This window comes from Poromitra crassiceps, assembly GCF_964638095.1.
Source record: "Poromitra crassiceps genome assembly, chromosome: 14".
NCBI lineage: Eukaryota > Metazoa > Chordata > Actinopteri > Beryciformes > Melamphaidae > Poromitra > Poromitra crassiceps.
Window position 1 is genome coordinate 20,699,753 of NC_139633.1, and position 22,375 is coordinate 20,722,127.

The 22,375-nt window shown below is 43.9% G+C and overlaps 2 protein-coding genes and 1 pseudogene across 7 annotated transcripts in view; 2 read left to right on the forward strand and 1 right to left on the reverse strand.

The window, feature by feature from the left end:
- rnf111 (ring finger protein 111) overlaps positions 1–271 on the reverse strand; it is a 41,133-nt gene extending 40,862 nt beyond the window's left edge. For all 4 annotated transcript variants that reach the window (XM_083650416.1, XM_083650415.1, XM_083650414.1 and 1 more), the window contains exon 1: positions 186–271. The gene's annotated coding sequence lies outside the window, so the exon portion shown is untranslated. The remainder of the gene's footprint in view (positions 1–185) is intronic.
- Positions 272–1,182: 911 nt separating this feature from the next.
- On the forward strand, positions 1,183–1,740 carry LOC310789056 (PRELI domain containing protein 3B pseudogene; annotated as a pseudogene). Its single transcript has one exon. The product of its transcript is annotated as a PRELI domain containing protein 3B pseudogene (transcript).
- Positions 1,741–3,998: 2,258 nt separating this feature from the next.
- Positions 3,999–21,820, forward strand: sltm (SAFB-like, transcription modulator; the record flags this gene model as incomplete). Of its 2 annotated transcripts, none has more annotated exons than XM_083650391.1 (20): positions 3,999–4,133; positions 5,069–5,150; positions 5,284–5,339; positions 9,422–9,449; positions 10,515–11,310; positions 11,912–11,955; positions 12,617–12,723; positions 13,734–13,883; positions 14,267–14,379; positions 14,738–14,898; positions 15,047–15,147; positions 15,263–15,328; positions 15,417–15,562; positions 15,647–15,854; positions 16,233–16,354; positions 17,467–17,640; positions 18,323–18,637; positions 18,759–18,888; positions 19,532–19,743; positions 19,842–21,820. In XM_083650391.1, the coding sequence occupies 20 exons, from the start codon at positions 3,999–4,001 to the stop codon at positions 19,951–19,953; spliced, it is 3,258 nt and encodes a 1,085-aa protein (XP_083506517.1). In that variant the 3' UTR covers positions 19,954–21,820. The 2 variants fall into 2 exon arrangements, with proteins under 2 accessions (XP_083506517.1, XP_083506518.1); XM_083650392.1 differs by having other exon boundaries at positions 15,674–15,854.
- Positions 21,821–22,375: the final 555 nt, after the last annotated feature.

Consider the following 22,375-nt stretch of genomic DNA (forward strand, 5'->3'; position numbering starts at 1 on the left):
AGCAAAATCGAAGGCAACGGGGCCCTGGTTGGCGAGGAGCTAACGTTAAGCTAACGTTAGCTACACTTCACTGGTCAAAGACCCGATTGCACTCAACCATTTTTGATGTTCAAACGAATCCTATAAAGTCTTAACAAACAGTATGATATCTCTAGCATGTTTAAGATATGACAAGATAAAAATACCTCACTATTATCCCTCGACGAAGTTCCCATTCCTGGTCTTTCGAGGCATCCACTGTTGTTTACCCAGCAGGTCGTCTACTCGTCTACTCGCTGGCTACTGCAAACACACACAACAGTTCTGCTCAGAACCACACAGCGGCGCCAGACCGCTGACACCGCTTCACGACACTTTGCGACATTATGGTTCCTGTTGTAATGTGGACTAGTGTAGTCCATTGAGTCCCTTTCAACCTTCAACCATGCCTTTCAATCCCTGGTTAAGCGTGAGACAACATCATCTGTGCATCTATAGTATATCTAGATCTGCTCTGACGAGCTGTTAATGTAAGGAGCAGGAGTTAGCTTACATCATAATTTTGCATGTATGGTTTATTTTATCACCATTCCAAATACGAGCGCGCCCACTAGCGGATTCAGCGGGTGACAGGTCCGTGTGGAAACTTGAGCCCCTGACAAAATTACAAACAAATGAACAAACGTAAACACCTAGGATAAACTCTGACTTATTGTGAGACTCATTCATACCACACCTCCTATTTCTCACTCAAAATGTATCTTTTGTCTGAAAAGGTTTGGGACCGGGGTGATGTCTAGATTGCCTGAATTGCACCGGTGACCGGTCCTACTTATAGCCTCTGCAAGGAAGGATTTATGACCTCACTTTATAGCCTCTGCAAGGAAGGATTTATGACCTCACTGATGATGTCACAATGTCTATGACATCATCAGTGTCTGTCATAAAATCACTGATGATACAAGTACAGAATGTAGGGTACATCTGAGGTGTCATTGCAACATAAAGGATGCCAACTCCCATAAAACACCACAGAAGAAGAAGTTATGACTCCCTCATTCCTTGCAAGCTGTTGATCATGCTTGTCATGCCAGAAAAGGCCTGTAAAACACCCAACTGTGAGAGGCAGCAATGTGCCGCCCGCAAGGCATCCAGTCTGCCGGAAAGCCATTAGAAGAAGAAGGCCTGTAAAACATGATCTGGTCATCAGAGCACATATTCAACCACCCATGGCAGACGGTGACCAATGCCGCAATGCAGAAGTACCCCAATCCGATAAACCCCAGTGTGTTTGCTGTGGATGTGCTGAACAGACACGTGGACACGGCTGGACGGTTACACAGCACCAGACTGCTCAGCACAGGGTGGCAGGTGCCCACCATTGCCAAGTTTATCATTGGTGCAACAAGAATATGCACTTATGTCCAGGAACATTCAGTGATTGACGCCAAAGAGAAGACCTTCAAATTGAAATCTACAAATATCTCCCTCACTAACATGATATCTGTAGACGAGACGTTGACGTACAAGCCGCACCCGCAGGATCCTGAAAAGACGGTGCTGACCCAGGAGGTTCTGATCAATGTAAAAGGCATCAGTCTGAACAGCTACCTCGAGGGCCTCATGGCCAAAAACATCTCCGTCAACGCCAGCAAGGGTCGCGATGCGATTGAGTGGGTCATCGGACGATTAAACACAGAAATCGAGGAGTTGGCGGTGACAGCTCGTGACACCATGCCAGCAGATGTGGCAGACAAATGATCCCCTCCCCTTCTTCCTCCTACATGTGCCATGTGCCAGCCGATCTTTTCACCTGACAGCTTCACTGGCAGGACGTAGCATGTGGGAGGATCACGCTATTCCCACCAGTTCCCTTCCGCCCCGAACAGGCACCCCGACTGACGAGAGGAGGCGCTAGTGCAGCAACCAGGACACACCCCTAATCCGACTTCCCACCCGCAGACACAGCTAGTCAGGCTTGCTCGGGCATCCATACAGGCTATGGATGACCGACCAAGCCGGAGGTAACACGGGGGTGCAAACCTACGAGCCTATAGTCGTGTTGGTAGGCAGGGAATCTACTGCTACACTACATGGATGCTTTTGGTGAGAAACTTGACAGAAAACAATTATATTAGAGAGGGAATTATGCTCTAACTTCCTACACTATTTCTAAGCAGCTTATAATAATATAATCTCATGCTCTACGCGCACTCAATTCCTAGGCGAGGTCGCGCGCAGCTTGGCTGCTGCATGGCCTCGCCTGCTCTATTGGCATGCTAATGAGAATTGCTCAACTTCGCATCACTGACAACATCACAATTGCTTGAGTGACCATCACTGATCAGATCAAGGAGTGTTCGAGTGACATCACTCAGCGCACAATTGTTCAACTTCGCATCACTGATGATGTCAGTAGTGAGAGAAAAGTAGAGTCTGCACATTGCAGGCTTCGCTTCCAGTTTATTTGTATTATTACATTCGGTTTGTGACATCAACAGTGACATCACAATTGCTCGAGTGACCATCACTCGAGTGCTTGATTCACATCACTGATGATGTCATAGACATTGTCACATCATCAGTGACGTCTCATCATTGCTGACCAAAATCACAAATCTCACAATGTGGGACCAAAAACGCAAAGAGACAGAGCCCACTTTGGCAATTTTATGTAATGATGATGATATGATATGATTATGATGATAACGATGATGATTAAACTACTAATGCCATTTTTTAACAAAGCACATTAAATAAAGATACAATCATTATCAAGTTGTGTGTTTTTATGCAAATAACCACTATAGATGACAATAACAAAGGAACAGGATAACATAGAATTTTGGACGGCTTACAATGACTTCAGGATAGTTGAAATTATTTTCCGTGATGTTCGGGACGGTGGTGTCATTCTGTGGTTATTTTGCTGAAAGTAATGCAAAAGTAGTGTAATAAGCAACAAGTTACTCTACACAGACAGTAATATTGTAAACTAACTTATTACTTTCAAATGAAAGTAACTAGTAATAAGGGGGATATTGTTTTATATCTCTGTCTGTTTATGTGTTTGTCGTTATGCGTAGGAACCAGGAAATGCAGGGACTTCTGGGTAAGCCTACAAAAACACGTCATCCCTGGGGGGCAGCTCTCCCAGAGCTACTATGGAGAATGGAGGAAAGCGAGTAGGCTATGCAAGAGGTTCAAGAGTAGCCTGGGTGAACCCAGCCCCCAGTGACCTGCTCTCAGGCTCACCCTGCTACAGTCACAAGGTGACTAGTGACTGGGAACTGAGAGAGCAGGTCACGTGGGGGCTGGGTTTATCTAGGCTAGTTCAAGAGTACCCACTGGCTATCACCAGAAGATTGCAAAACATATATAGCCTAGGTATGATCCATACACATTGAAGGAGGTCCGGACGGAGGTCTTGCTTTACTTCCTGCCTTTAGACATTCTCTAGACACAAAATGGCTGATTTGGGTGGAATGTGAAATATGCTAATAAAGTGGAAGCAAATCATCATATCTCTAGAGGACACAGCCACACAGGACAGCAAAAAAGTGAACATTGGGATGGAGAGATCTAAAGGAAGTCATTTGCATGCCATACAAAATACAGTGGAAGGACTAAACAGAATAACAAAGATTGTATTTCAAGGTTATGGATTGGACATACTATATGAATATCCAGAAGTCAGAAAAAATGATGTTGTTAGATGTCGTGAAGGGCACGGGTAGTTACAGATCTATGACAGGCTGGCATGCAGGACATTACTTTAAAATGGATACTGTATTTTACATAGAGCACTTTAAGGGTGTTAACTTTTAGTTATTACAAATATTACTAGTACTGCCTGGTCGTAGAGGGAGAACCTCCTTGGTTGTACCTGTACCATTCAGTGGGTGGCGGTAATGGGATGCCGAAACTTCACGAAAAAAATGAGACGCAGAAGAAGAAGAAGAAAAAGAACGAAACTGCGTGCGCACGTCCCAGTCCCACAACAGCGATTTTGAGGTAAAATGGCGTCGGGTGCCATTTCCACGGAGGGCAAGAAAATATCAGAATTGCGAGTTATTGATCTTAAATCCGAGCTTAAACGAAGAAATTTGGATGTGTCCGGTGTGAAGAGTGTTCTTATTGCCAGATTGAAACAGGTAACGGTAACTAAGTTAGTCAAGCTTTCTATTTGTGCGAGACTGGGGTTAATGCGATGCAATGGAAATTAGCTTACGGCTCAGGCCATTTCCTGTTAGCGAGCTAACAGTTAACGTTAGCTAAGGTCCTTTATTTGGGCAGGTAACTAGCGTTACATGTAAAACACATCGGGGACGGTACTTCTGTTAGCTCAATGTTGTTTTATGCGTGAAATTAAGTTGGACCACGTGCAAGGATTTGTTTAACGTTTACGGTTCACGCATTTGTCCTGATATGTAACGTTACGTTATCGAATAGCTAGACGGGCTTGCCTTGCATCTTGAAATTTTGGCAAGATGGGACCGAGGGAAGTGGAGCGTCGAAGCGGGTCTTGGCAAATCTAGCGACAGTCAAGACTTGTGTTGTGCACGATGTTGTTCCCTGTGCAGGCGAACGGGCAGAGCATGGCAGGCAGCAAGTAGCACTGGTAAAAAAAAATCTAGATTTAGATGTAGCGTGACCGTCGCCAAACCTGACCACGTTTTTGACAATATTCTATCAAAATTCTGAAAGAGGAAGTACGTCATGAGGGATTTATGACATCACCGATGATGTCACAGTGGGATTTATTACATCACAGTGGGACAATCACAGTGGGACAGAGAAACAGACAGACAGAGCCCTAGCTCCAATTTATATACTGATGATGATGATGATGATAGTGCCCGCTTGCTCCCCTTGTTGTCTGTGAGTTTCTGTAAACCCTGCTAGTTCTCATACAGTAATTAACCTTGATACAAGTCTCAACTATGCTGTGTTGGGTCCTTGAATTTGAGGCAATTGCACCTGGAAAGTCCTTGTTGATGTTTAAGAAGGTGTGGGAACCCTTACTATTCTTGCCATGCATTCACTTCTCTCAATTCTGTTACACCCCCCCCCCCCCCCCCCTTTTAAGGCTGTTGAGGAGGAAGGTGGTGACCCAGAAGACATTCAAATCCAACTCGACACACCCACTCGGAAAAATGCAAAGGCTAAAGGTAATTTAGTGGTGGTAATTTAGTGGTCATGAAGAAGGTTGGCTTAGTATGTATATGTTTTTAATAATAATAGTATATGTTTTTCTAACTGTAGCTTTTTGTACTCTTCCCCCACCACACACACACTTTTTAGGGAAAAGGGTGGATTCAGACGGTGATAACACGCTGGAAGAAGAAACATCTTCCAAGGTGATTGCTGCATGTTTGTTGTTTGTCACTGCACTGTCCCTGTTCTTTGGTCTTTGCCTTAGTTGAAATTTTTAGACACCTCTAACCAATTTTATGACAGGGATCATTCATTTATTTAATCTCATGAAATCGACACATCCAGTCTCCCTGGGTACAAACAGTATTTATCACCTCAGGAATCTAATTGTTCTTTATTTGTCAGTGATGTGAAATTAACAAGTGAGTGGTTTGGACAGCACTAATCTTTTTAGTGAATTGTGCGTGAGGTTGATCAGTTGCGTCCCCGATAGTGCTGCACAGCTGCACACATGTCTGTACACCTTTATTTGATCTGGGACACTGTTGACCCCCCCTTCCCTCTCCAAAAACACAATTTAAAGAATCACCACTATCAAAACCACTCAAATAATAATGAGCTCAAAATTAAGTTATTAAACCTGTAGTGTGTTTGCCTACCTGACTTTTTTTTTTTACCACGGGATCGTGGTCAAGACAAGCCAAATTCAGGTGAGTCAGTCCGGGATGGGAACGCTTACCAGAGGGATGCTCTCACTATATCTAGAAATGTGTTGCTTTGTGAGACGGCCTCTCGTTTCCCAGCGGGGCGGGGTTGGACCATCGCACCAATCACGGTGCTTAAATAGAGCCATTTCCGCCCGACGAGGACGCCGGCCAACTTATAAGGAGCACACCTCCACACTCCACTGTGTGTTAGGGGCGGGCGGGCTCGCTCCCGCCACAGATGCTACATCTCCTTTTTGAAGATCGCTTCTAACATCAATAGGATCAAGACCAGTATCCATTTCTCTCTTCTGTTGTAGGCTGATGTTACCCATTTCATCAAACTGTAGAACTGTCTGTGCAAACACAAACAACGTTCTGTTGTCGGGAACACAAACACAACTTACATGCACTGCTCGCTTCTCCACATACTCGGCCGTGCCAGCTGTGTGCCGTGCCTGACTACAGAGAGAGAGAGCAAGAGAACACCTGATGGAAACTTGAGAATGGACGTCAGTGCTTCCCAGTTGCTGAAAACGTAGTTTCTTAACGGTTATTTACTTTAAATTTTCTTTACATTGTGTCCAATCATGCAATGCAAACTGTTGGAATATGCCAACAGAGGAGGGGGGGAAAGCATGCAAAGTCTACTATGCATGCTGTAGACACTACAGCACTCTTCTCAAGGAGACAACGCTGCATCAATCTCGCAATAATAAAGGAAGCTAGGCGATTTTACCTTCAAAATAAAAGCATTAATTTCTACTTTTTTACTGGGTAGAAAAAAAACATTAAGCTACCATAAAACTTCAAATAAAAGCAGAGTCCCAAATTGACGCTGGGTGTGGCTACATGTTTTGGTAAATAAATGCCTTTCTCAATTAACACATTGACTGCCAGCCGTTTTTTTTTGCTGTAGGTAGCTTCTGCCAAGCCGTTTTTTGAGGATTCTGGCTCATTTTACAAGAGCCGAGGATTCGTTTCAGCTTGGACTTTGTGAACATACAATATCTCAAAAGTACTAATAGAATGTGTACTTTCTCTGTCTAAAAGAGTTAGTTTGTAGAGTTAGTAGTTATGTAAGCATTAGCAGTTGAATACAGCATGGTTTTAGCGTCAGAAAAAATATTCAGAGATAAACGGCTTTTTGTGAAATTGGATAGAACAGTCACTTTAACCATTCATTTTTGGCTCTCTCTCTCTCTCTCTCCCTCCCCCTCTCGCTCTCTCTCTCTCCCTCTCCCTCCCTCTCTCTCTCTCTCTCTCTCTCTCTCTCCCTCCCTCTCGCTCTCCCTCCCTCTCTCTCTCTCTCCCTCCCTCTCGGGAGGGAGACGCACTAGGTTTAATCCTAGTGAGAGGGGGAGAGGGAGAGAGAGAGAGAGAGGGAGGGAGGGAGAGAGAGAGAGCGAGAGAGAGAGAGAGAGAGGGAGAGAGCGAGAGGGAGAGTTGCTTCAACTCCTCCCTCCGTGGGCGTTCTTCTTGGCTGCAGCGCCGTGTAACAAGCACTTTCCTACCTGTGCAAATTCACTTTCTCATACTCTCGACCTCTCAAATACATTTCTGAATAGAAATTAAATTACTCTAAATTAGAGCGAAAAAGAAACAAAAAAGAATGGGTTGAAAATCCCATTCTAAAAGCCTTTTATGGCTGTTTCCAATTTGGTGCTATTTTGCAAGGCAAAATGGCCTGCTGCTTGTCACCAGCCTCACTGCCCCGCTGCCGCTGTGCCTGGCTGTGCCTGTCTGCGTGGCCGCTCCCCGAGGAAGCCCGGCTGGACTCGCCCGCCTCCCGGAGCCCTGGCCGAGAGCTCCGATGAAGCCCCTGCGACTCTGGTCATATTTACGCTGCGTGCCTCAAAGTGTGCTCCATCCGCAATCCACGATGCAAGTTTGCAATCCCGCACCGCCAGCAATCAACGCGAAAACGAAAGCGCCTCCGCCAATCCATTTTCATGAGAATGGAAATGGATCACACTGCTTTTTGCTTGCCTTCCTACTTCCTTGTCGCCACTTAGTGGGTCGGTGGAATGGGTTGTACACGTTGTACACGTCCAATACTTATATAAGATATGTAAAAGGGTTAGATGCACAACCCCCCGTTAAAAAAAAAAAATCGATGCCAAGGACGTGTTTACACGTTGTTGGCAGTCAACAGCTGGATTCTGAAAACGTGTTTACACGTTGTTGGCAGTGAATGTGTTAAATGCCGGGTATTTTTTAAATTGTTTTTAAAACTTGCATTAGTGACGTCACATTTGCTGCGCGACCTGAAGTCACAGTCACGGTAATGACGTGGGCAGTGTGTGTGTGTGTTGTTGGCGGAAGTCAGTCAGGTTTGTTAGAGGCAAGAGGAGAGATTCGAGTAGGCTACTTTCTCCTCCCGTCAAACAGTTTTACGCTTTGTTTCTACATAACCGACATGTTTCAAGTATGCATACTGCATTGTTTGATGCTATGGACTGCACAACATAAACATTAAAAACTCAGCCCCGGAGTCAACGTGTTAGACTGGAGTGGAGACACTGTCTGGTTTCCATAATGACAATGTGGGGAAAGTGAAAGTCCCGCGGTGGAGAAGTTAATGTTAGTTGGGTGTTGTAAAAGTGCATTTCTGTCAGTGGAACAGCGACCGATAAAGAGGATCATGATCAATATTTAGATCTTTTGTCCCACGCCTTTTATAAGCGGTGATTTTGATGTAAAAAATTTGATCTTCAGTATTGGTTGATGTTGCATTTTCAAACTGTAATTGGTCATCATTAGCTGTTACCTTAGCAGACTGATGGACTATTCAGGCATTATGTTTTCGGGTTGTCCGTCCGATGCTCGTTAATGCGATATCTCAGGAATGCCTGGATGGAATTTCTTAAAATTGCCTCAAACCAAACATCCACTTGGCCTCAAGGATCAACAGATTTGATTTTGGTGGTCGAAGTTCAAGGTCACCGGGACCGCCTGTCCATCCGTTCCATTAAGGAGTCAGGATTCGAGGGGGGGGGGGGGGTTGTGGTAATGGCTAGGAGAATGTGTATGGTGGGAGGGGGGTGTGATTATGAAGGGGGTGGGGCTAGGCAAAATTGGTCGTAGCTAGGGATAGGAAGGTCGTAGAGAGTCAGGGTTGGTAGTTGGGAGTGGCTAGGCGGGTGTGAGTGGTGTGAAGGGCCATTGAATGGAAGGGGCCTAGGGGAAAGGGCCCATAGGAAGGTCAGAGAGTCAGGGTTCGAGGCGTGGTGTAGGGGTAGAACTATTTTCCATGTTGAAAACGATTAGCCGTGTTGTTGAGGTATCCTCAAACAATGCCTAAAGTTCTATAAGTTTGAATGTCCACACCACTGTGCCGTGGGCTTCAAGGTATTTGTGCTTGTATTAGTCTGGACAGACATACCGTACATGTAGACTGCAAACTTGACTTGTTGGCAGAGGCATACAACCGTGAGGCGGTTATTTTTAGTTAAGAATATGCATACAGTTGTTGGTAACATGACTGATATACTAAAAGTTGATTGGTTGTATAAACAGTCAGAATTAGCTTTACATGCTCTTTTTTTGTTGTTGGCTTCATCTGTGTTTTCTTCTTTCAGGACATCGAAGAGGATGAATCAGAAAAAGGTATGTTTGTAGTCACACCGATGTAAATTTCTAACTTTGTAGTTTTTTTACAGGTAGCAATTTTAATATTATGGTAAGAAACTCTTCCTGAGTAGAATGCATATCATGCATCTGGTGGTATTTCATGCTTCTGCTAGCTACTTCACCATCTAGGTCGCAAAACATTGAAGGGAGCACAAAGGACACGTTTAAAGGTTATGAAGCACAACACTGGTTTCTGAAGACTCCATTTTTGTGATGGACATGCTACATGAATCATTGAGGTGAAGTGGGTCGCTCAAGGACTGCTTGACTCCTCGGAACATTTTCTGAAAGATGCAGACTCCTTGACTCAAGCTCCTCAAGCAGACTCCTCAAGTTCAAGACAAGTGATGGATTCACTGCAGAAGGCACCCATTGATGTTCCACATCTTGCTACCACCTGACTGCACGATGAGCACTGTGAAGAACTCGACGCGGAGCACCCGACTGCACGATGAGCACTGAAGAACTCGCCGCGGAGCACGGCCCACAGACTTTGCAAGCAATGGTCGCTTTTCTACAGATGATTGAGCAGGATGCAGCAGTGTGGATTCGATGATGAAAGAGGTTTTCCCCCCTCCAAATGCATCTGCTGATGAGGCAGACATTGGTGACATTGATTACCGATGAAGTGAAGATATGGAAGATTTTCGTGAACTCTTGGAGGACTTTCCAGATGATTACATTGACCAACTGGTGATGCATTTTCCATAATGGAAGAAATTGACTGATGGACGACAGAGACATGACATTTTGCCTCGTTTGAACTTGAGCCTTCGGTTCCCCCTGAAGACCAAGCAAGAGAAGTCATCTGGATTTGCACTTTCACTCAAGTATTGGTGGTAACAAGACATGAAGAATACTGAATCATCCACCAGTTTCAATGAGGCTTGTGTGTTTTGTCTCTTCCTGTGGTGTCTTCGCCCTCGATGACGACTAATATTTCATTTGCTTTCTATTCTACTTTCTAGGTCAAGTAACATGCGCCATGTCAATGTTAAAGGTTGTGTTTTTTGCCATGTTTATCCTTATTAAATCCCTCAGATGTAACTGATACAGATGATGGTACTCACGAAAGTTCAAAGCCTCCGCCCAGTGAGGACAGCCTCGTTGAGCCTGAGGCAGAGGCCCAGGCTGAGGCTGAGGCTGAGCTGGAGTCAGACGCTGTGATGGCAGCTGAGGCTGATTCAGAGCCCGAGGTAGATGCCGAACCAGAGGCCGAGGTGGCTGCTGATGAACCAGAGGCCGAGGTGGCTGCTGATGAACCAGAGGCCGAGGAGGAGGCTGAGCCAGAGGCAGAGGAGGAGGCTGAGCCAGAGGCCGTGGAGGAGGCTGAGCCAGAGGCCGTGGAGGAGGCTGAGCCAGAGGCCGAGGAGGAGGCTGATGAACCAGAGCCCGAGGAGGAGGATGATGAACCAGATCCCGAGGAGGAGGCTGAGTCAGAGGCCGAGGAGGAGGCCGAAATGGAAGCTGACATGAATTCCTCTAAAGAAGCCGAGGACGAGCCCCTATCCCTCTCTATCCCCAACGAAGATGCCATCACACTAGATGTCGATGGTGACGATCTCCTGGAAACAGGTAAACATGTGAAACTTCCAGATCCAGAGACCGAGAAGGGCATTGATGAGCCAGAGCCCTCTGCTAAGACGGGCCCAGAGGGTAACATGAAGGCGGAAGAGACGGAGGGCCATAAAGATGGTAAGAAAGATGATGGACCCAAGGTTGACCCCATGAAGAAAGACAGCAGAGAGGCCTTGAAGAAAGCCGAAACGGGAGACAAAGAAAAGGATTCTGGGAAGAAAGGCCCCTCCGCTACTGGGGCGTCAGGTCAAGCAAAGAGGTTTGTCTTTCTATGTCAGTTCTTTGATACTACTACCAAGTTCCAGCTCACTAAGAAAACGCAGCATTGTGGGTAGCGTCAAGATTTTTTTTATTTTTTCCCTTAAGGGGAATGTTCACTGATGTACCTAATCCTGCCCGTTACTACTTTAATTTATTTTTCTGAAGTTGGTTAAATTGTGGCATTAACCAGGAGCCGAAAAAACACCTGTTACTTTCACCTTTCCAGCAGTTGTAATGCCTTTTCCAGTTCCTACGCAAGGCATTGTAAAAGAGCATTAGTCCCCGTGATGGCATTTTTTTGGGCGTCAGAAAAGATTCGCTGTGAAGTTGAACACACTTCTGAAGATTTCATTGGTCCAGGGATTAAATTGGCTGACAACCTCACCCATCTCACCAGTGGAAAAGCAATGAATGAAAGAAGCCTTTGAGAGATTTGTTCAGATCCACACGCCTTGCATACAGGGATTTTTTTTTCTTCCTGAAAAGTATTAAATATGATGTTTTATTGAATAAGATGTTTGTTTTTACCACTCTACACCAGGGCGTTTGTATACTGGCACTCATTTCATCTGTTTATTGTTGCAACATTTGCTTTGTAGCTCTTCAAGAGACAGAGATGGAAAAGCTGCAAAAGATGAAAAGGGTAAGAATTTTTAGGTCCCTGAGGTGCTCAGTTTATGCAACTTGATTCAGAGCTTTAGTACCGTAAATTCCGGACTATAAGCCGCACCGGTGTATAAGCCGCACCTGCAAAGTTGACTATTTTTTTCTTATATAAGCCGCACCGGACTATAAGCCGCGGGTGTTTTAATGGTATTTTTTTTATTTTTTTTTATTGTGTTTTAATGTTTAATTACCATATGTAAGGGTTCATGCACAGAGGGGATTGTCGGGAAAGAGATGGCTGTTTGAGGAAGCTCCCATTTATTAACATTTCAACAAAACAACACAACCTGTGTTGTTTTTTACAGTGCACACAGTGTCATACAGTGTCATACAGTGTGGTGAAAAGAGGGCAAGAGAGGAAATTAAAACTTATTATAGTTATATAGGATTTATAGTTAGAAAGAGTGCTAAAAAAGAGAGATTTTTTTTTTTTTGTTTGTTTTTTTTTTTTGGGGGGAAAAAATCCATAGATAAGCTGCACCGTTATATAAGCCGCAGGGGCCAAAAAAGCCCAAAAAACGGGAAAAAAGGTGCGGCTTATAGTCCGGAATTTACGGTAGTTTATTCGTCTTTTTACAGTGCCTGCTTTTTTGACACCCATTGACTGCTAACATGTGTTTGTTTTGGAAACGTCACAGGAGGCAGTAGCAGCAACAGCAGCTCTTCTCGTAACATATGGGTGAGCGGCCTTTCTTCAAACACCAAAGCAGCTGATCTGAAGAACCTGTTTGGCAAATATGGCAAGGTAAATATCTTTTGCGGCTTTGTTGAAATTAGTTGTTACCTTTTTTTAGGGAAAATGTTCTCCTTTTTGCCTCAATGAAAAAGAAAAGTGCAGTCACCTTATTCATCCCAAAATGGGAGGATTTATGAGTGGTTTTATGTCTGCCCTGGTATCTGTCACCTTTTTCACTATCCATGACTTTGCATCCCTGAGTATGGTTGCCTTTAATATAGGGCTGTGCAATTAATCAGATTTTAATCTCAATTACAATTTTGGCTTCCCACAATTGTGAAAACATGTATGTGTATGTGTATATATATAGATATAGATATAGATATATATATATATATATATATATATATACACACATACATACATATAATTTATTTTAGTTAGCCTATTTATACATCTTTTTTTTGTCAATGAGTAATCACGTTATAATCGTGATCTCAATATCAGCCAAAATAATCGTGATTATGATTTTTGAAAAATTGAGCAGCCCTACGTTAATATTTTCACCCACCCCTACCATACTTAAGCCTCACTATGTTTGCTGTCTAGGAGGCAATGGTGGACAACTCCCAGATGTGCGTGTTTATCAATCTTAAAGACCATGCTGAAAAAGTGCATGTTCAGCAGAACCTTTTTCCTTGATAATGGTTAAAGCCCCTGGAAACCAAAAATAAGTGTTTTGAGTTTGTCACACCACTGAACTATCTGTTAACCACCCATCCAAATTTGAACTATTACAAATGTCGCCAAGTATGTAAAATTTGAGCAGATTTACTCTTTCACACTCAAAATAATAAAACATTAATCTTTTTGATTTAAAAAAAAATACCGTTTCTCACGTAGCTCTGTAGCAAAGATGTGGTGTAGCGCTGATCGTAGTCAAGGATGAAATCTGAATGGCATTTAACTTGAGTAGCTTCACAACTTTGAAGGAGAGATTTGGGTTTCCCTTCACATTCGCCCTTTATTGATGAATGGACCACAATAGACTGCATCACACTTAAGTTTCCTTCCAACAGGTTTTCAGTGCCAAAGTGGTTACAAATGCTCGCAGTCCTGGTTCAAAGTGTTACGGCTTGGTGACCATGTCCTCCAGTGCAGAAGTGATGCGGTGCATCTCCCACCTTGACCGCACCGAGCTCCATGGACAGCAGATATATGTTGAGAAGGTAAGCTGGGAAGGAGAATTCCAGTTCTTTACAACCTGGACCTTATTTCCAGCATTAATGATTTTTAAGTCACACTGAGAAGTGTTTGTTTAAATCGATGCACTACAATGCTAGAATGCGCCGAGCAGCGGCCTGGAACAGAGGAAATAGGGACATGTGTAATGCGTGTATTTTCTGACACAGCGATGCAGCAGCTCATATCGTTATTATATCATAGAGACAATGAGGAAATGAACGCTGTGTTTACCTTGGTGCAGCGTGTTCACCCTGTCTCTGTCTGCTGTCGTGCTACATTATTTTATGGCAAAGGTTTTGTGTGGTTTTGTTAAATCTTGATTCTTGTCCCAAAAAATGTGATAGAGGCTTGCTCTGTTTCTTTTTAGGCTAAAAGTGATCCATTCAAAAAAGAACCCTCAAAGAAGGAAGTAGAGGACAAAACAAGTTCCAGCAAATCAACTGATAAACGCAGTACCACAGGAATAAAGACGACTAACAAGTGGGTGAAGAAGAAGTTGATACATTTCACCTATAATGTTTTAAATGAAAGCAGCTTTAACTCTCCCCCTGTGTTTAAATGAAAGCAGGTTTAACTCTCCCTCCTGTGTTTAAATGAAAGCAGGTTTAACTCTCCCTCCTGTGTTTAAATGAAAGCAGGTTTAACTCTCCCTCCTGTGTTTAAATGAAAGCAGGTTTAACTCTCCCTCCTGTGTTTAAATGAAAGCAGGTTTAACTCTCCCTCCTGTGTTTAAATGAAAGCAGGTTTAACTCTCCCTCCTGTGTTTAAATGAAAGCAGGTTTAACTCTCCCTCCTGTGTTTAAATGAAAGCAGCTTTAACTCTCTCCTCCCTGTGTAGATCCCCACCGTCCTCCAAAAAAGAGGACAAGAAGTCGGACAAACCATCAGAGAAAGACGATAAAGATCCATCCAAGAAAGCAGACTTCAAAAGTGGAAAATCTGAGGCAGCTTCCTCGAGCTCAGGCCAAGATAAGAAAGATGACAAGAAGCAGCATGGCAGTAGGTTTTTATTCCTCTTAGTAGGCAGTAGGTTTTTATTCCTCTTAGTAGGCAGTAGGTTTTTATTCCTCTTGGGATTCAGCCGGTTTTCTGTAAATGGAGTTCAGTGATGCCGAGCATGATGACTTTTGTGTGTTTTTTCCTGTAGGGGCAAAGAGCCCGGGGAAGATGATGGTGATGGATCATGCCAGAAGAGATGCTAACTTTGGCAAAATGAGACCTTTCAGGAGGGGAAGGCATTTTGAAAGGGTAATGTGGAAGGAGGCCTTTGACAGCTGTGTTTATGGATTTGATTTAAGTATCTATTCAAATATCCTTTGTCGTCGCAGGGTGTTGAATGTGTTTCTGTATGATCCTTTTTCAGCCTGCTTTCTTCAACAACATGAATGCTATGCAGCGTCGGCCCAGATGGTTGATTCCTCCTGAAGAGGTCTGAAATGCTTTCTATTTCGTACATTACATCACATAGCATTTTGTTGAACACTTCATCTAAAAGCTTTACATTTTTTTCCAACCAGCTCGAGATGATGAGAGACAAAGGGCGACCTTTCCAAAACAGGGGAGGCAACACTCACATCCTGCCTTTTGAGAAGATGAAGGAGCAGCGAATGCGTGAGCGTGAGGCTCGTATGGAGCGCGCCCGCAGGGCCGTGGAGTTGCGCAGGTAGCTCTCCAGAACAGAACAATACTCAAAACATATACGAGTCCAGTCAAAATGGTGTGGTACATTTATCTGTCATTTCCGTAGTTCTGAGAACAGTGATTCCTGTCTTAGGCGGCGGGAGATCGCGGAGCAAGAACGTCGGGAGCGCGAGGGTATTCGTCTGTTACGGGAGCGCGAAGAACGGGAGAACCTGCTCCGGGAACGCCAGAGGCTGGAGATGGAAAGACAAAAATTGGAAAGGGAGCGCCTGGAGAGGGAGAGGCTTGAAAGAGAGAGGATCCGTATAGAGCAGGTACAATGGGCATGATTTTGAATCGCCATCACCAAATCTCTATACATCTCTGAAAACAGTCCATCTCAGAGATGTCTGATTATCTCCAACAGTCGTGATCCCAGACACAATTTTGAGTTGAATTTCAGGTCGGCAGCGGGGAAATCAAACCGGCATACATGGTTGTCAGTTTAATTTGGCAGGAATCAGTTTTTTGTCGCATGTTGCATGTTGGTAAATTGCTTCCAGGTCTTGTTTTGACATTTGTTTCAAATTGTTTCTTTTGAGGGGGGCTTTAAAGCAACCGCAGATCAGATGAGCAAACTTTAGTTGTATAATGATCTGCAGATCTTTGAATCATTGAGTTGACTCAGTGCACGTTCGTGTTTCCTCTTTCAGGAGCGGCGTAAAGAGGCAGAGCGAATGGCACGTGAGCGCGAGGAGCTGCGGAGGCAGCAGGAGCAGCTGCGTTTCGAGCAGGAGAAGAGAAACCACCTTAAAAGAGGCCGCGATGTGGACAGGTATAGTGTGTCCCACCACAATTTGTTGGTGTCTGTATGATTTAAGTATGACCAAAAATGCTTGCATTTGTGGAAGCTTGTCTGGAAAAAATTACGTTATTTTCTTTCTGTGAGGAATCCTGCTGAAGAAAAATATTAGGATTAATAACAACAATGCTAAGCCCCATGGTTTAGAATGGGACTCGGCATCCAATGTAAAGTCAAGTAACGGGCCCACAGGGAAATAGGAGGGTGCTGCCTGGCCAATAGCCAGCTCATTAAGGCCATCAGAGCTGCCAAACCATTAAGCAGAACTGTGGAGAGCCAGATTGCCAACAGTGACTTGGGACATTATGACAGTCATTTGTCCCACTCAACAACTTGAAGAAACACATCTGTTAAGACATCGGCCTACCACCAACTGTTTTCAGATGACGAAGCCCAGTGCCCTCGCCCGCCCCGCCCCTTTTGACGCTGTCAGAAGAGAAACTACACTCACTCTGTTGAGCAGCTCAGCTGGTACACTGCTGAACACTAGAGCCAGCTAATATAATATTAGGCCTTTCCCTGTCTGCTCCTTTCCTCAAATCAACTAGTGTTCCTGTCCCCTAAAACGAGGTTACCTCTCTTTGACTACAGACCGCTGGACTGACCTCAGTTAATGGTCGATTAACCCGAAACATCTGCACTCAGCATCTAGCACATCTCTGCACTGCAGCATTAATGAGGACATGTCCTAACTTCTTGTGTGTGGGGGTCTGTGGGGGTCTCTATATTGCCTATTTGACCTACACACCTATCAGTCTAGTCAGTCAGTGGACTTCACGGAGACAGTCAGGCACGGAGACTTAGGTTTGTATATAAAATTAAATGACATCAACTTAATGAAATTTGTCTGCAGGCTTTAGTGGTGTCAGTGATGTTGGTGGTAGAGAGTAAGGGTCACAACAAGGACTTCAAACATTTTCTGCAATTCTCCCGGCAATCAAAAATGTGCTTCCTGCTTTCTGGCCATGTCACGCCTGTCCCCAGCCTCTCTATGTTAAGATGAAAACAATTATGTTCTTGTAGAGACCTTGGCCTCAGATGTAAACATCTCATCACATGAATTCTGTCTGTATTTAATATTTCAGTCGGAGGGATGATCCCTACTGGAATGGCAACAAGAAGATGCAAGCTGACTCTGATGTTCGTCTGAGCCAAGGCTCCGACTACAACCGTCAGCAGAACCGCTTCTCCAACTTCAGCCCACGAGAGAGGGCTCGCTTCCCAGAGGCTGCAGCTGAGCAGCCCAACACCTATGACAGGTAACAGTGTTTGCAATGTAGGAATTCAAGGTAGCTCACTGTGGCGATGTCACCCACTGCAGGATGGACATTTTTGAGACACAATATTTCTGCCTTCATTGTCAACAGTTCCCAGTCTAAAGCATTAGGATCCCCCCCTCCTTTTTTTTCTAAATGTCAATTTTAAGGCAAAACTAAGCATTAATAATGCCTGTGCTCAAGAACTGAGTGAGGTAAAATTGTCTTATTGAAGTTGCCACTTTCTTTGTCTTGGGAGTGTATTGTTGAGCAATTTGCTTTTATAAGGTGGCTCCACCCTGTTTCCAGTGTCTCCATATCTATTTTTTATTTTATAAAAAAAAAAAAATGTAAACTATTATGAAGGTGTCTCCTTCTGTTACATGTGTACAGGAATAGGTTTTTGGATCTTAAAAAATAACTCAAATGAAAACTTGGATCAAGATTAACTGGACCAGATAAAAGGTTTTATACATTTGAGGGGAAATGATTCAAACCTGCCATGGTGAAAGATCAATCATTTGGGGAAGATTTTTTTTTTTTTAACTTCTAAAACTTTGTAGCTAGCAAGGGTCCACCTTACTCTTAAATCTAAACTAAAATCATTGTTGCTGCATAGTTCAGTTTTCTTGATGGGGGTGACCTCACCGTCCTTGCGATTTGTTTTGTTTTGTTCCGTCTCTAGACGTAACCGGTTTGACAATGAGCCAGAAGCAAAGAAGAGTCGCCCTGCTCCTCAGAGGGAGAGTTCCGGGTTTGAGCGCTACCCCAAGACCTTTGACGCAGTCCGCAGAGCGGAGCCCCCCCCTCCTCCACGGGCCAACCTCAGAGACACCGACCGCAGGGACCGAGACGAGAGACGGCCTGTGCCCATGCCAGAGCGTCCTGTAGGGGCCAGAGCCGCAATCCCTGGCATGTCGCACAACCGCTCGCCCAGAGACGGAGGGCACGGGGGGTGGAAGAATGATGGCGGCATCAATGCCAACAAGGGAGATATACGGTACAAATGTTCATTAAATGCTTGAGCGGGTAACATTGTCAATTGGCTGTCGTTTCCCCTACAAGTGAAAGCTAACTTGTTGTTTTGATTCTCTTACCTGCCATCATGCTGGGCCGAGCAGTGGAGCTGTGCGTATGCGTTCAGGAAGAGATGGGCCAGGCCCCGCCCTCAGAGGAGGGTCCTCGGCCGCCCGGGGGAGGAGCAGCTTTGGCGAGCGAGAGGGAGGAAGGCCCATGGTGATGGGAGACCAGGTCAGCAATACCTCCTGAATTACAACTGTCTATGCATCGCTCTTAGGCCCTCGTAGTGTCTCACCGGGGGTCTCATTTATCAATATGTGCGTAGAATCCCTACTAAAACTATGACTAGCTTGTCCTGTAACGGTCTACTCGATCCAATCTGTGATTCACAATCTATTCTAGTGTCATCTTGCAAAGGTATTCCACACATAGGTGGTAGTGGTAAAAAAAGAAAGAAAAACACAACCATTATAAAGTAAACAAGACAACTTAGGCCAATAATTTAAGTCAATGTTGACCCTTACAGACAAGTGCCCACCCCTACTGCAGGCAGTTACCTTGTTATGATATCACGGTAAAATACTATTATTGTTACATCCCTACTGGTGAGACATCGGCGCAGTCTCACAGATACATGCTAGGTCTACAATGGGCCCTTTTCATGGTGGCCGTTTTGTGTCGAAAAGGCAGGGTAAACACAGGTGCAAGCAAAACCTCAATGAGGGTTTCCAACTTCCTTTCGACACAAAATGGCAGCTGTGAAAAAGGCCTATTAGGTCTACAATTAAAAATCTATCTTTAGTTTTTTTTTTTTTCCATCAGCAAAATGTGTGTTCTGGCATTCTAACCGGAAAGTCTTGTGTTTAAATTGCAGCTAACGGCTCATAGAAGAATGGCCCCTGGCACAAAGTCTCTGATGTCTGCGCAGACATTTGGCTCTGGCCGCCAGGTGGTGGTGGAGCGGCAGGGCAGGGACCAGGGTCCGAGGAAGGAGTGGCACGGTGGAGCAGGTTCCCAGGGCCGGGGCTTCCCTGATAACCGCAGGATGGGAGACAGCCGGGGCAGCATGATGGCTTCACACTCTAGGTAATAATACCACGATAGCCTATCATTGATGAGAAAGCCCTTAATCTGTCGCAATTCTTCAGCAATCTAAGATTTTGGCTGTGTTTCTCTCTGTTCAGCCATTCCTCGTCTGGTATGGACCGAATTGTACAGATCACCAACAACTCCATGTCCAGCGGCGGCAACGTCGGAGGATTCAAGCCCTTCAAAGGAGCGCCGCGGCGGTTCTAACTGCACCCGACAAGTCAGCCACCTGACAAATTTGCAGACTTTTTCCCAACTTTTTATTTTTGGAATATAAACTTTTAGTTCACTTATTTCCAGCCAGGAAGTTGATGATGATACATTTTGTTTTATTTTATTTTTTGTATAGATGAGTGTTTACCTCAGTGTAGGGTTTTCCTGACAGTTCTGCTGTGATGTTAAACAAACCCTGTGCACATAATTGTTTTAGCAGGATAATAATGTACAGCCCTAGTTCTTTGTAACATGTTTTCATGTGATGTCACTTCTGGAGGTAAATGATGTGATGCTCCAATTTCCTGGCTCGCTTGTCTTTTTCCCCCCAGTGTATGTTGGAGCTTATAAGGAGATGAGAGAGTTAATGCAGTCAAGTTTGAACATGTACTCAGTGAAAAGGATGGGACAGGGCAGGGGACATTTTTCAAAGTACCGTACACAGTTGGGGCGGAGGTCCTGTTAAAATATGTCTGTCAGTCTGTTTTTGTTTTGCTGAAATGGTTAACAGGCCTTATCCTAAAATAGCTTGTGAAGTTCAAGTCTCCCATACTTGCAGGACGTTCAGGGGCATCTCTACAGACAAGGATTAGCTCTACAGTACTACACTCAATGCCCCATTTCAAGTGACCGCAGGCACTTTGATTTTCAGAGCCCCAGAAGTTGAAAAGACCAGACCAAATAGTTTTCATGTTTGCTCATTGTCATTCATGTGTGCACCATGTGAGATGGTCAATGGCAACGATTTAACTAAATCTGATAATGCAACAATGCATCAAATTCGGTCTGTAATCCACCCCCCCCCCCATATATCATTCCACAGCTTGAAGTGGCAATGTTGGACTTTCAACAATTGTAGTTCATAAGCAATGCTATTCTATGCATCCATGCATGAAGTACATTGATGGCATTATCTAGAATCTGAGTCTGCATAAAAATATGCAGACTGAAGATGAAATCTGCACCCTCCTCATTAAACAGGTTTGAGGCAGCAGAGCATGCATTGTTTGTTGTAATGCATCAGCTGTGACTAGATTGCTCCAAGCAGCTCCAAAGCACAGTCAAAGTTTGCTTTTTTTTGCAGTCTAAAGTCACCTTCAGTTGGACCAAATATTATTTCACATACAGTTTGGGAGTTCTCATTTTAGCTCATCTGAATTCTTTTTTTTTCTCATTGAGAAAACGAGCTACCCTCTGACTAAATAAGGGGTTGAGTGAAGTCTTGTTGAGTTTGCCGTTCTCCACGAACTTAAATTATTTTCAATAGCATATTTTTGTCTATATTAAGTTCCTGGGGGGAACAAACATCTGGCAGTTGTAGTCATGGACAAATGCTGAAATTTTCAAATTTGTAAGAACCCAAGGTGGCCAAACAATTTTGGTATTTTTGTCTAATGTCTAGTTTATATTTTGGTATCATCTATCCCTGCCGATCTTGTAGCTTAATGATAGTTGTCACACTGTAAGCAAACCTATAGTCCAGTAATGTGGGTCAACCTCAATTGCAACAAAAACAAACTCAATGGATTTTGTGTCCTCTATGTTCTAAATGAGAGAAAAAAACGTCTTAAGGAATCCTATGAGGGGAAGTTTCGAAAATCACCTAAATATAAATTGATTTTTTTTTTACGACGGTTGACAGTATTTATAGAGTGATAAAAAGAGATCCAAAATTCCCTCTGTAAAAACATTAGGCTCTAATGCAGTGGTCACTAACCAGTAGATCGGGATCTACTGGTAGATCTCAGGGTGCTTACTGGTGGATCCCAAAAATCGTTTTTGGATAATTAGCATAACTTTAGTGTCAGTGTCTCGCAACCAGTCTGTGCATGTTTATTGCAAACGGACAATGTAAATATACATTAATAAATGCTGTTTATTGCTCATTTATTATTGCTTATTGAAATTATAAACAGCATTTAATTTATGGTCATGTCTACCCACACTTAAGTATGGAATACGAGTTTTTTTGTAATTATGTTTTTGTGTGTGTACAGACAGTCTATTGGATTTACTGTACAGCGGAGGGGGGGTGGACAGGTAGATGTGATGTTAAAATGTAAAAGTGGATCTGAGGTGTAAAAACGTTGGGGACCCGTGCTCTAATACAGTGAAAGAATAAGGTTGACTGTTCTGATCACAGGTCTCATTGGTCCCATTATAACAAAATGTAATATAATCTACATGTATCTAGTGGCCAGGATTAGTAGCCAAATCTTTCCTATCTGTCAATGGGACAAGATCATTTCACTTGTTTCCAATGCAAATCAACTTGATTTGAGAATTTTCTTGATACTGGTGGAATGATTTGTCTTACTCTGCTAGAAATGTGAAAAGTGAAACTGCCCTGGGAAAAAGTTGAATATCAAGGACCAACTAATCCGCATTAGATGATGGATCCCCATTTGATAAGACT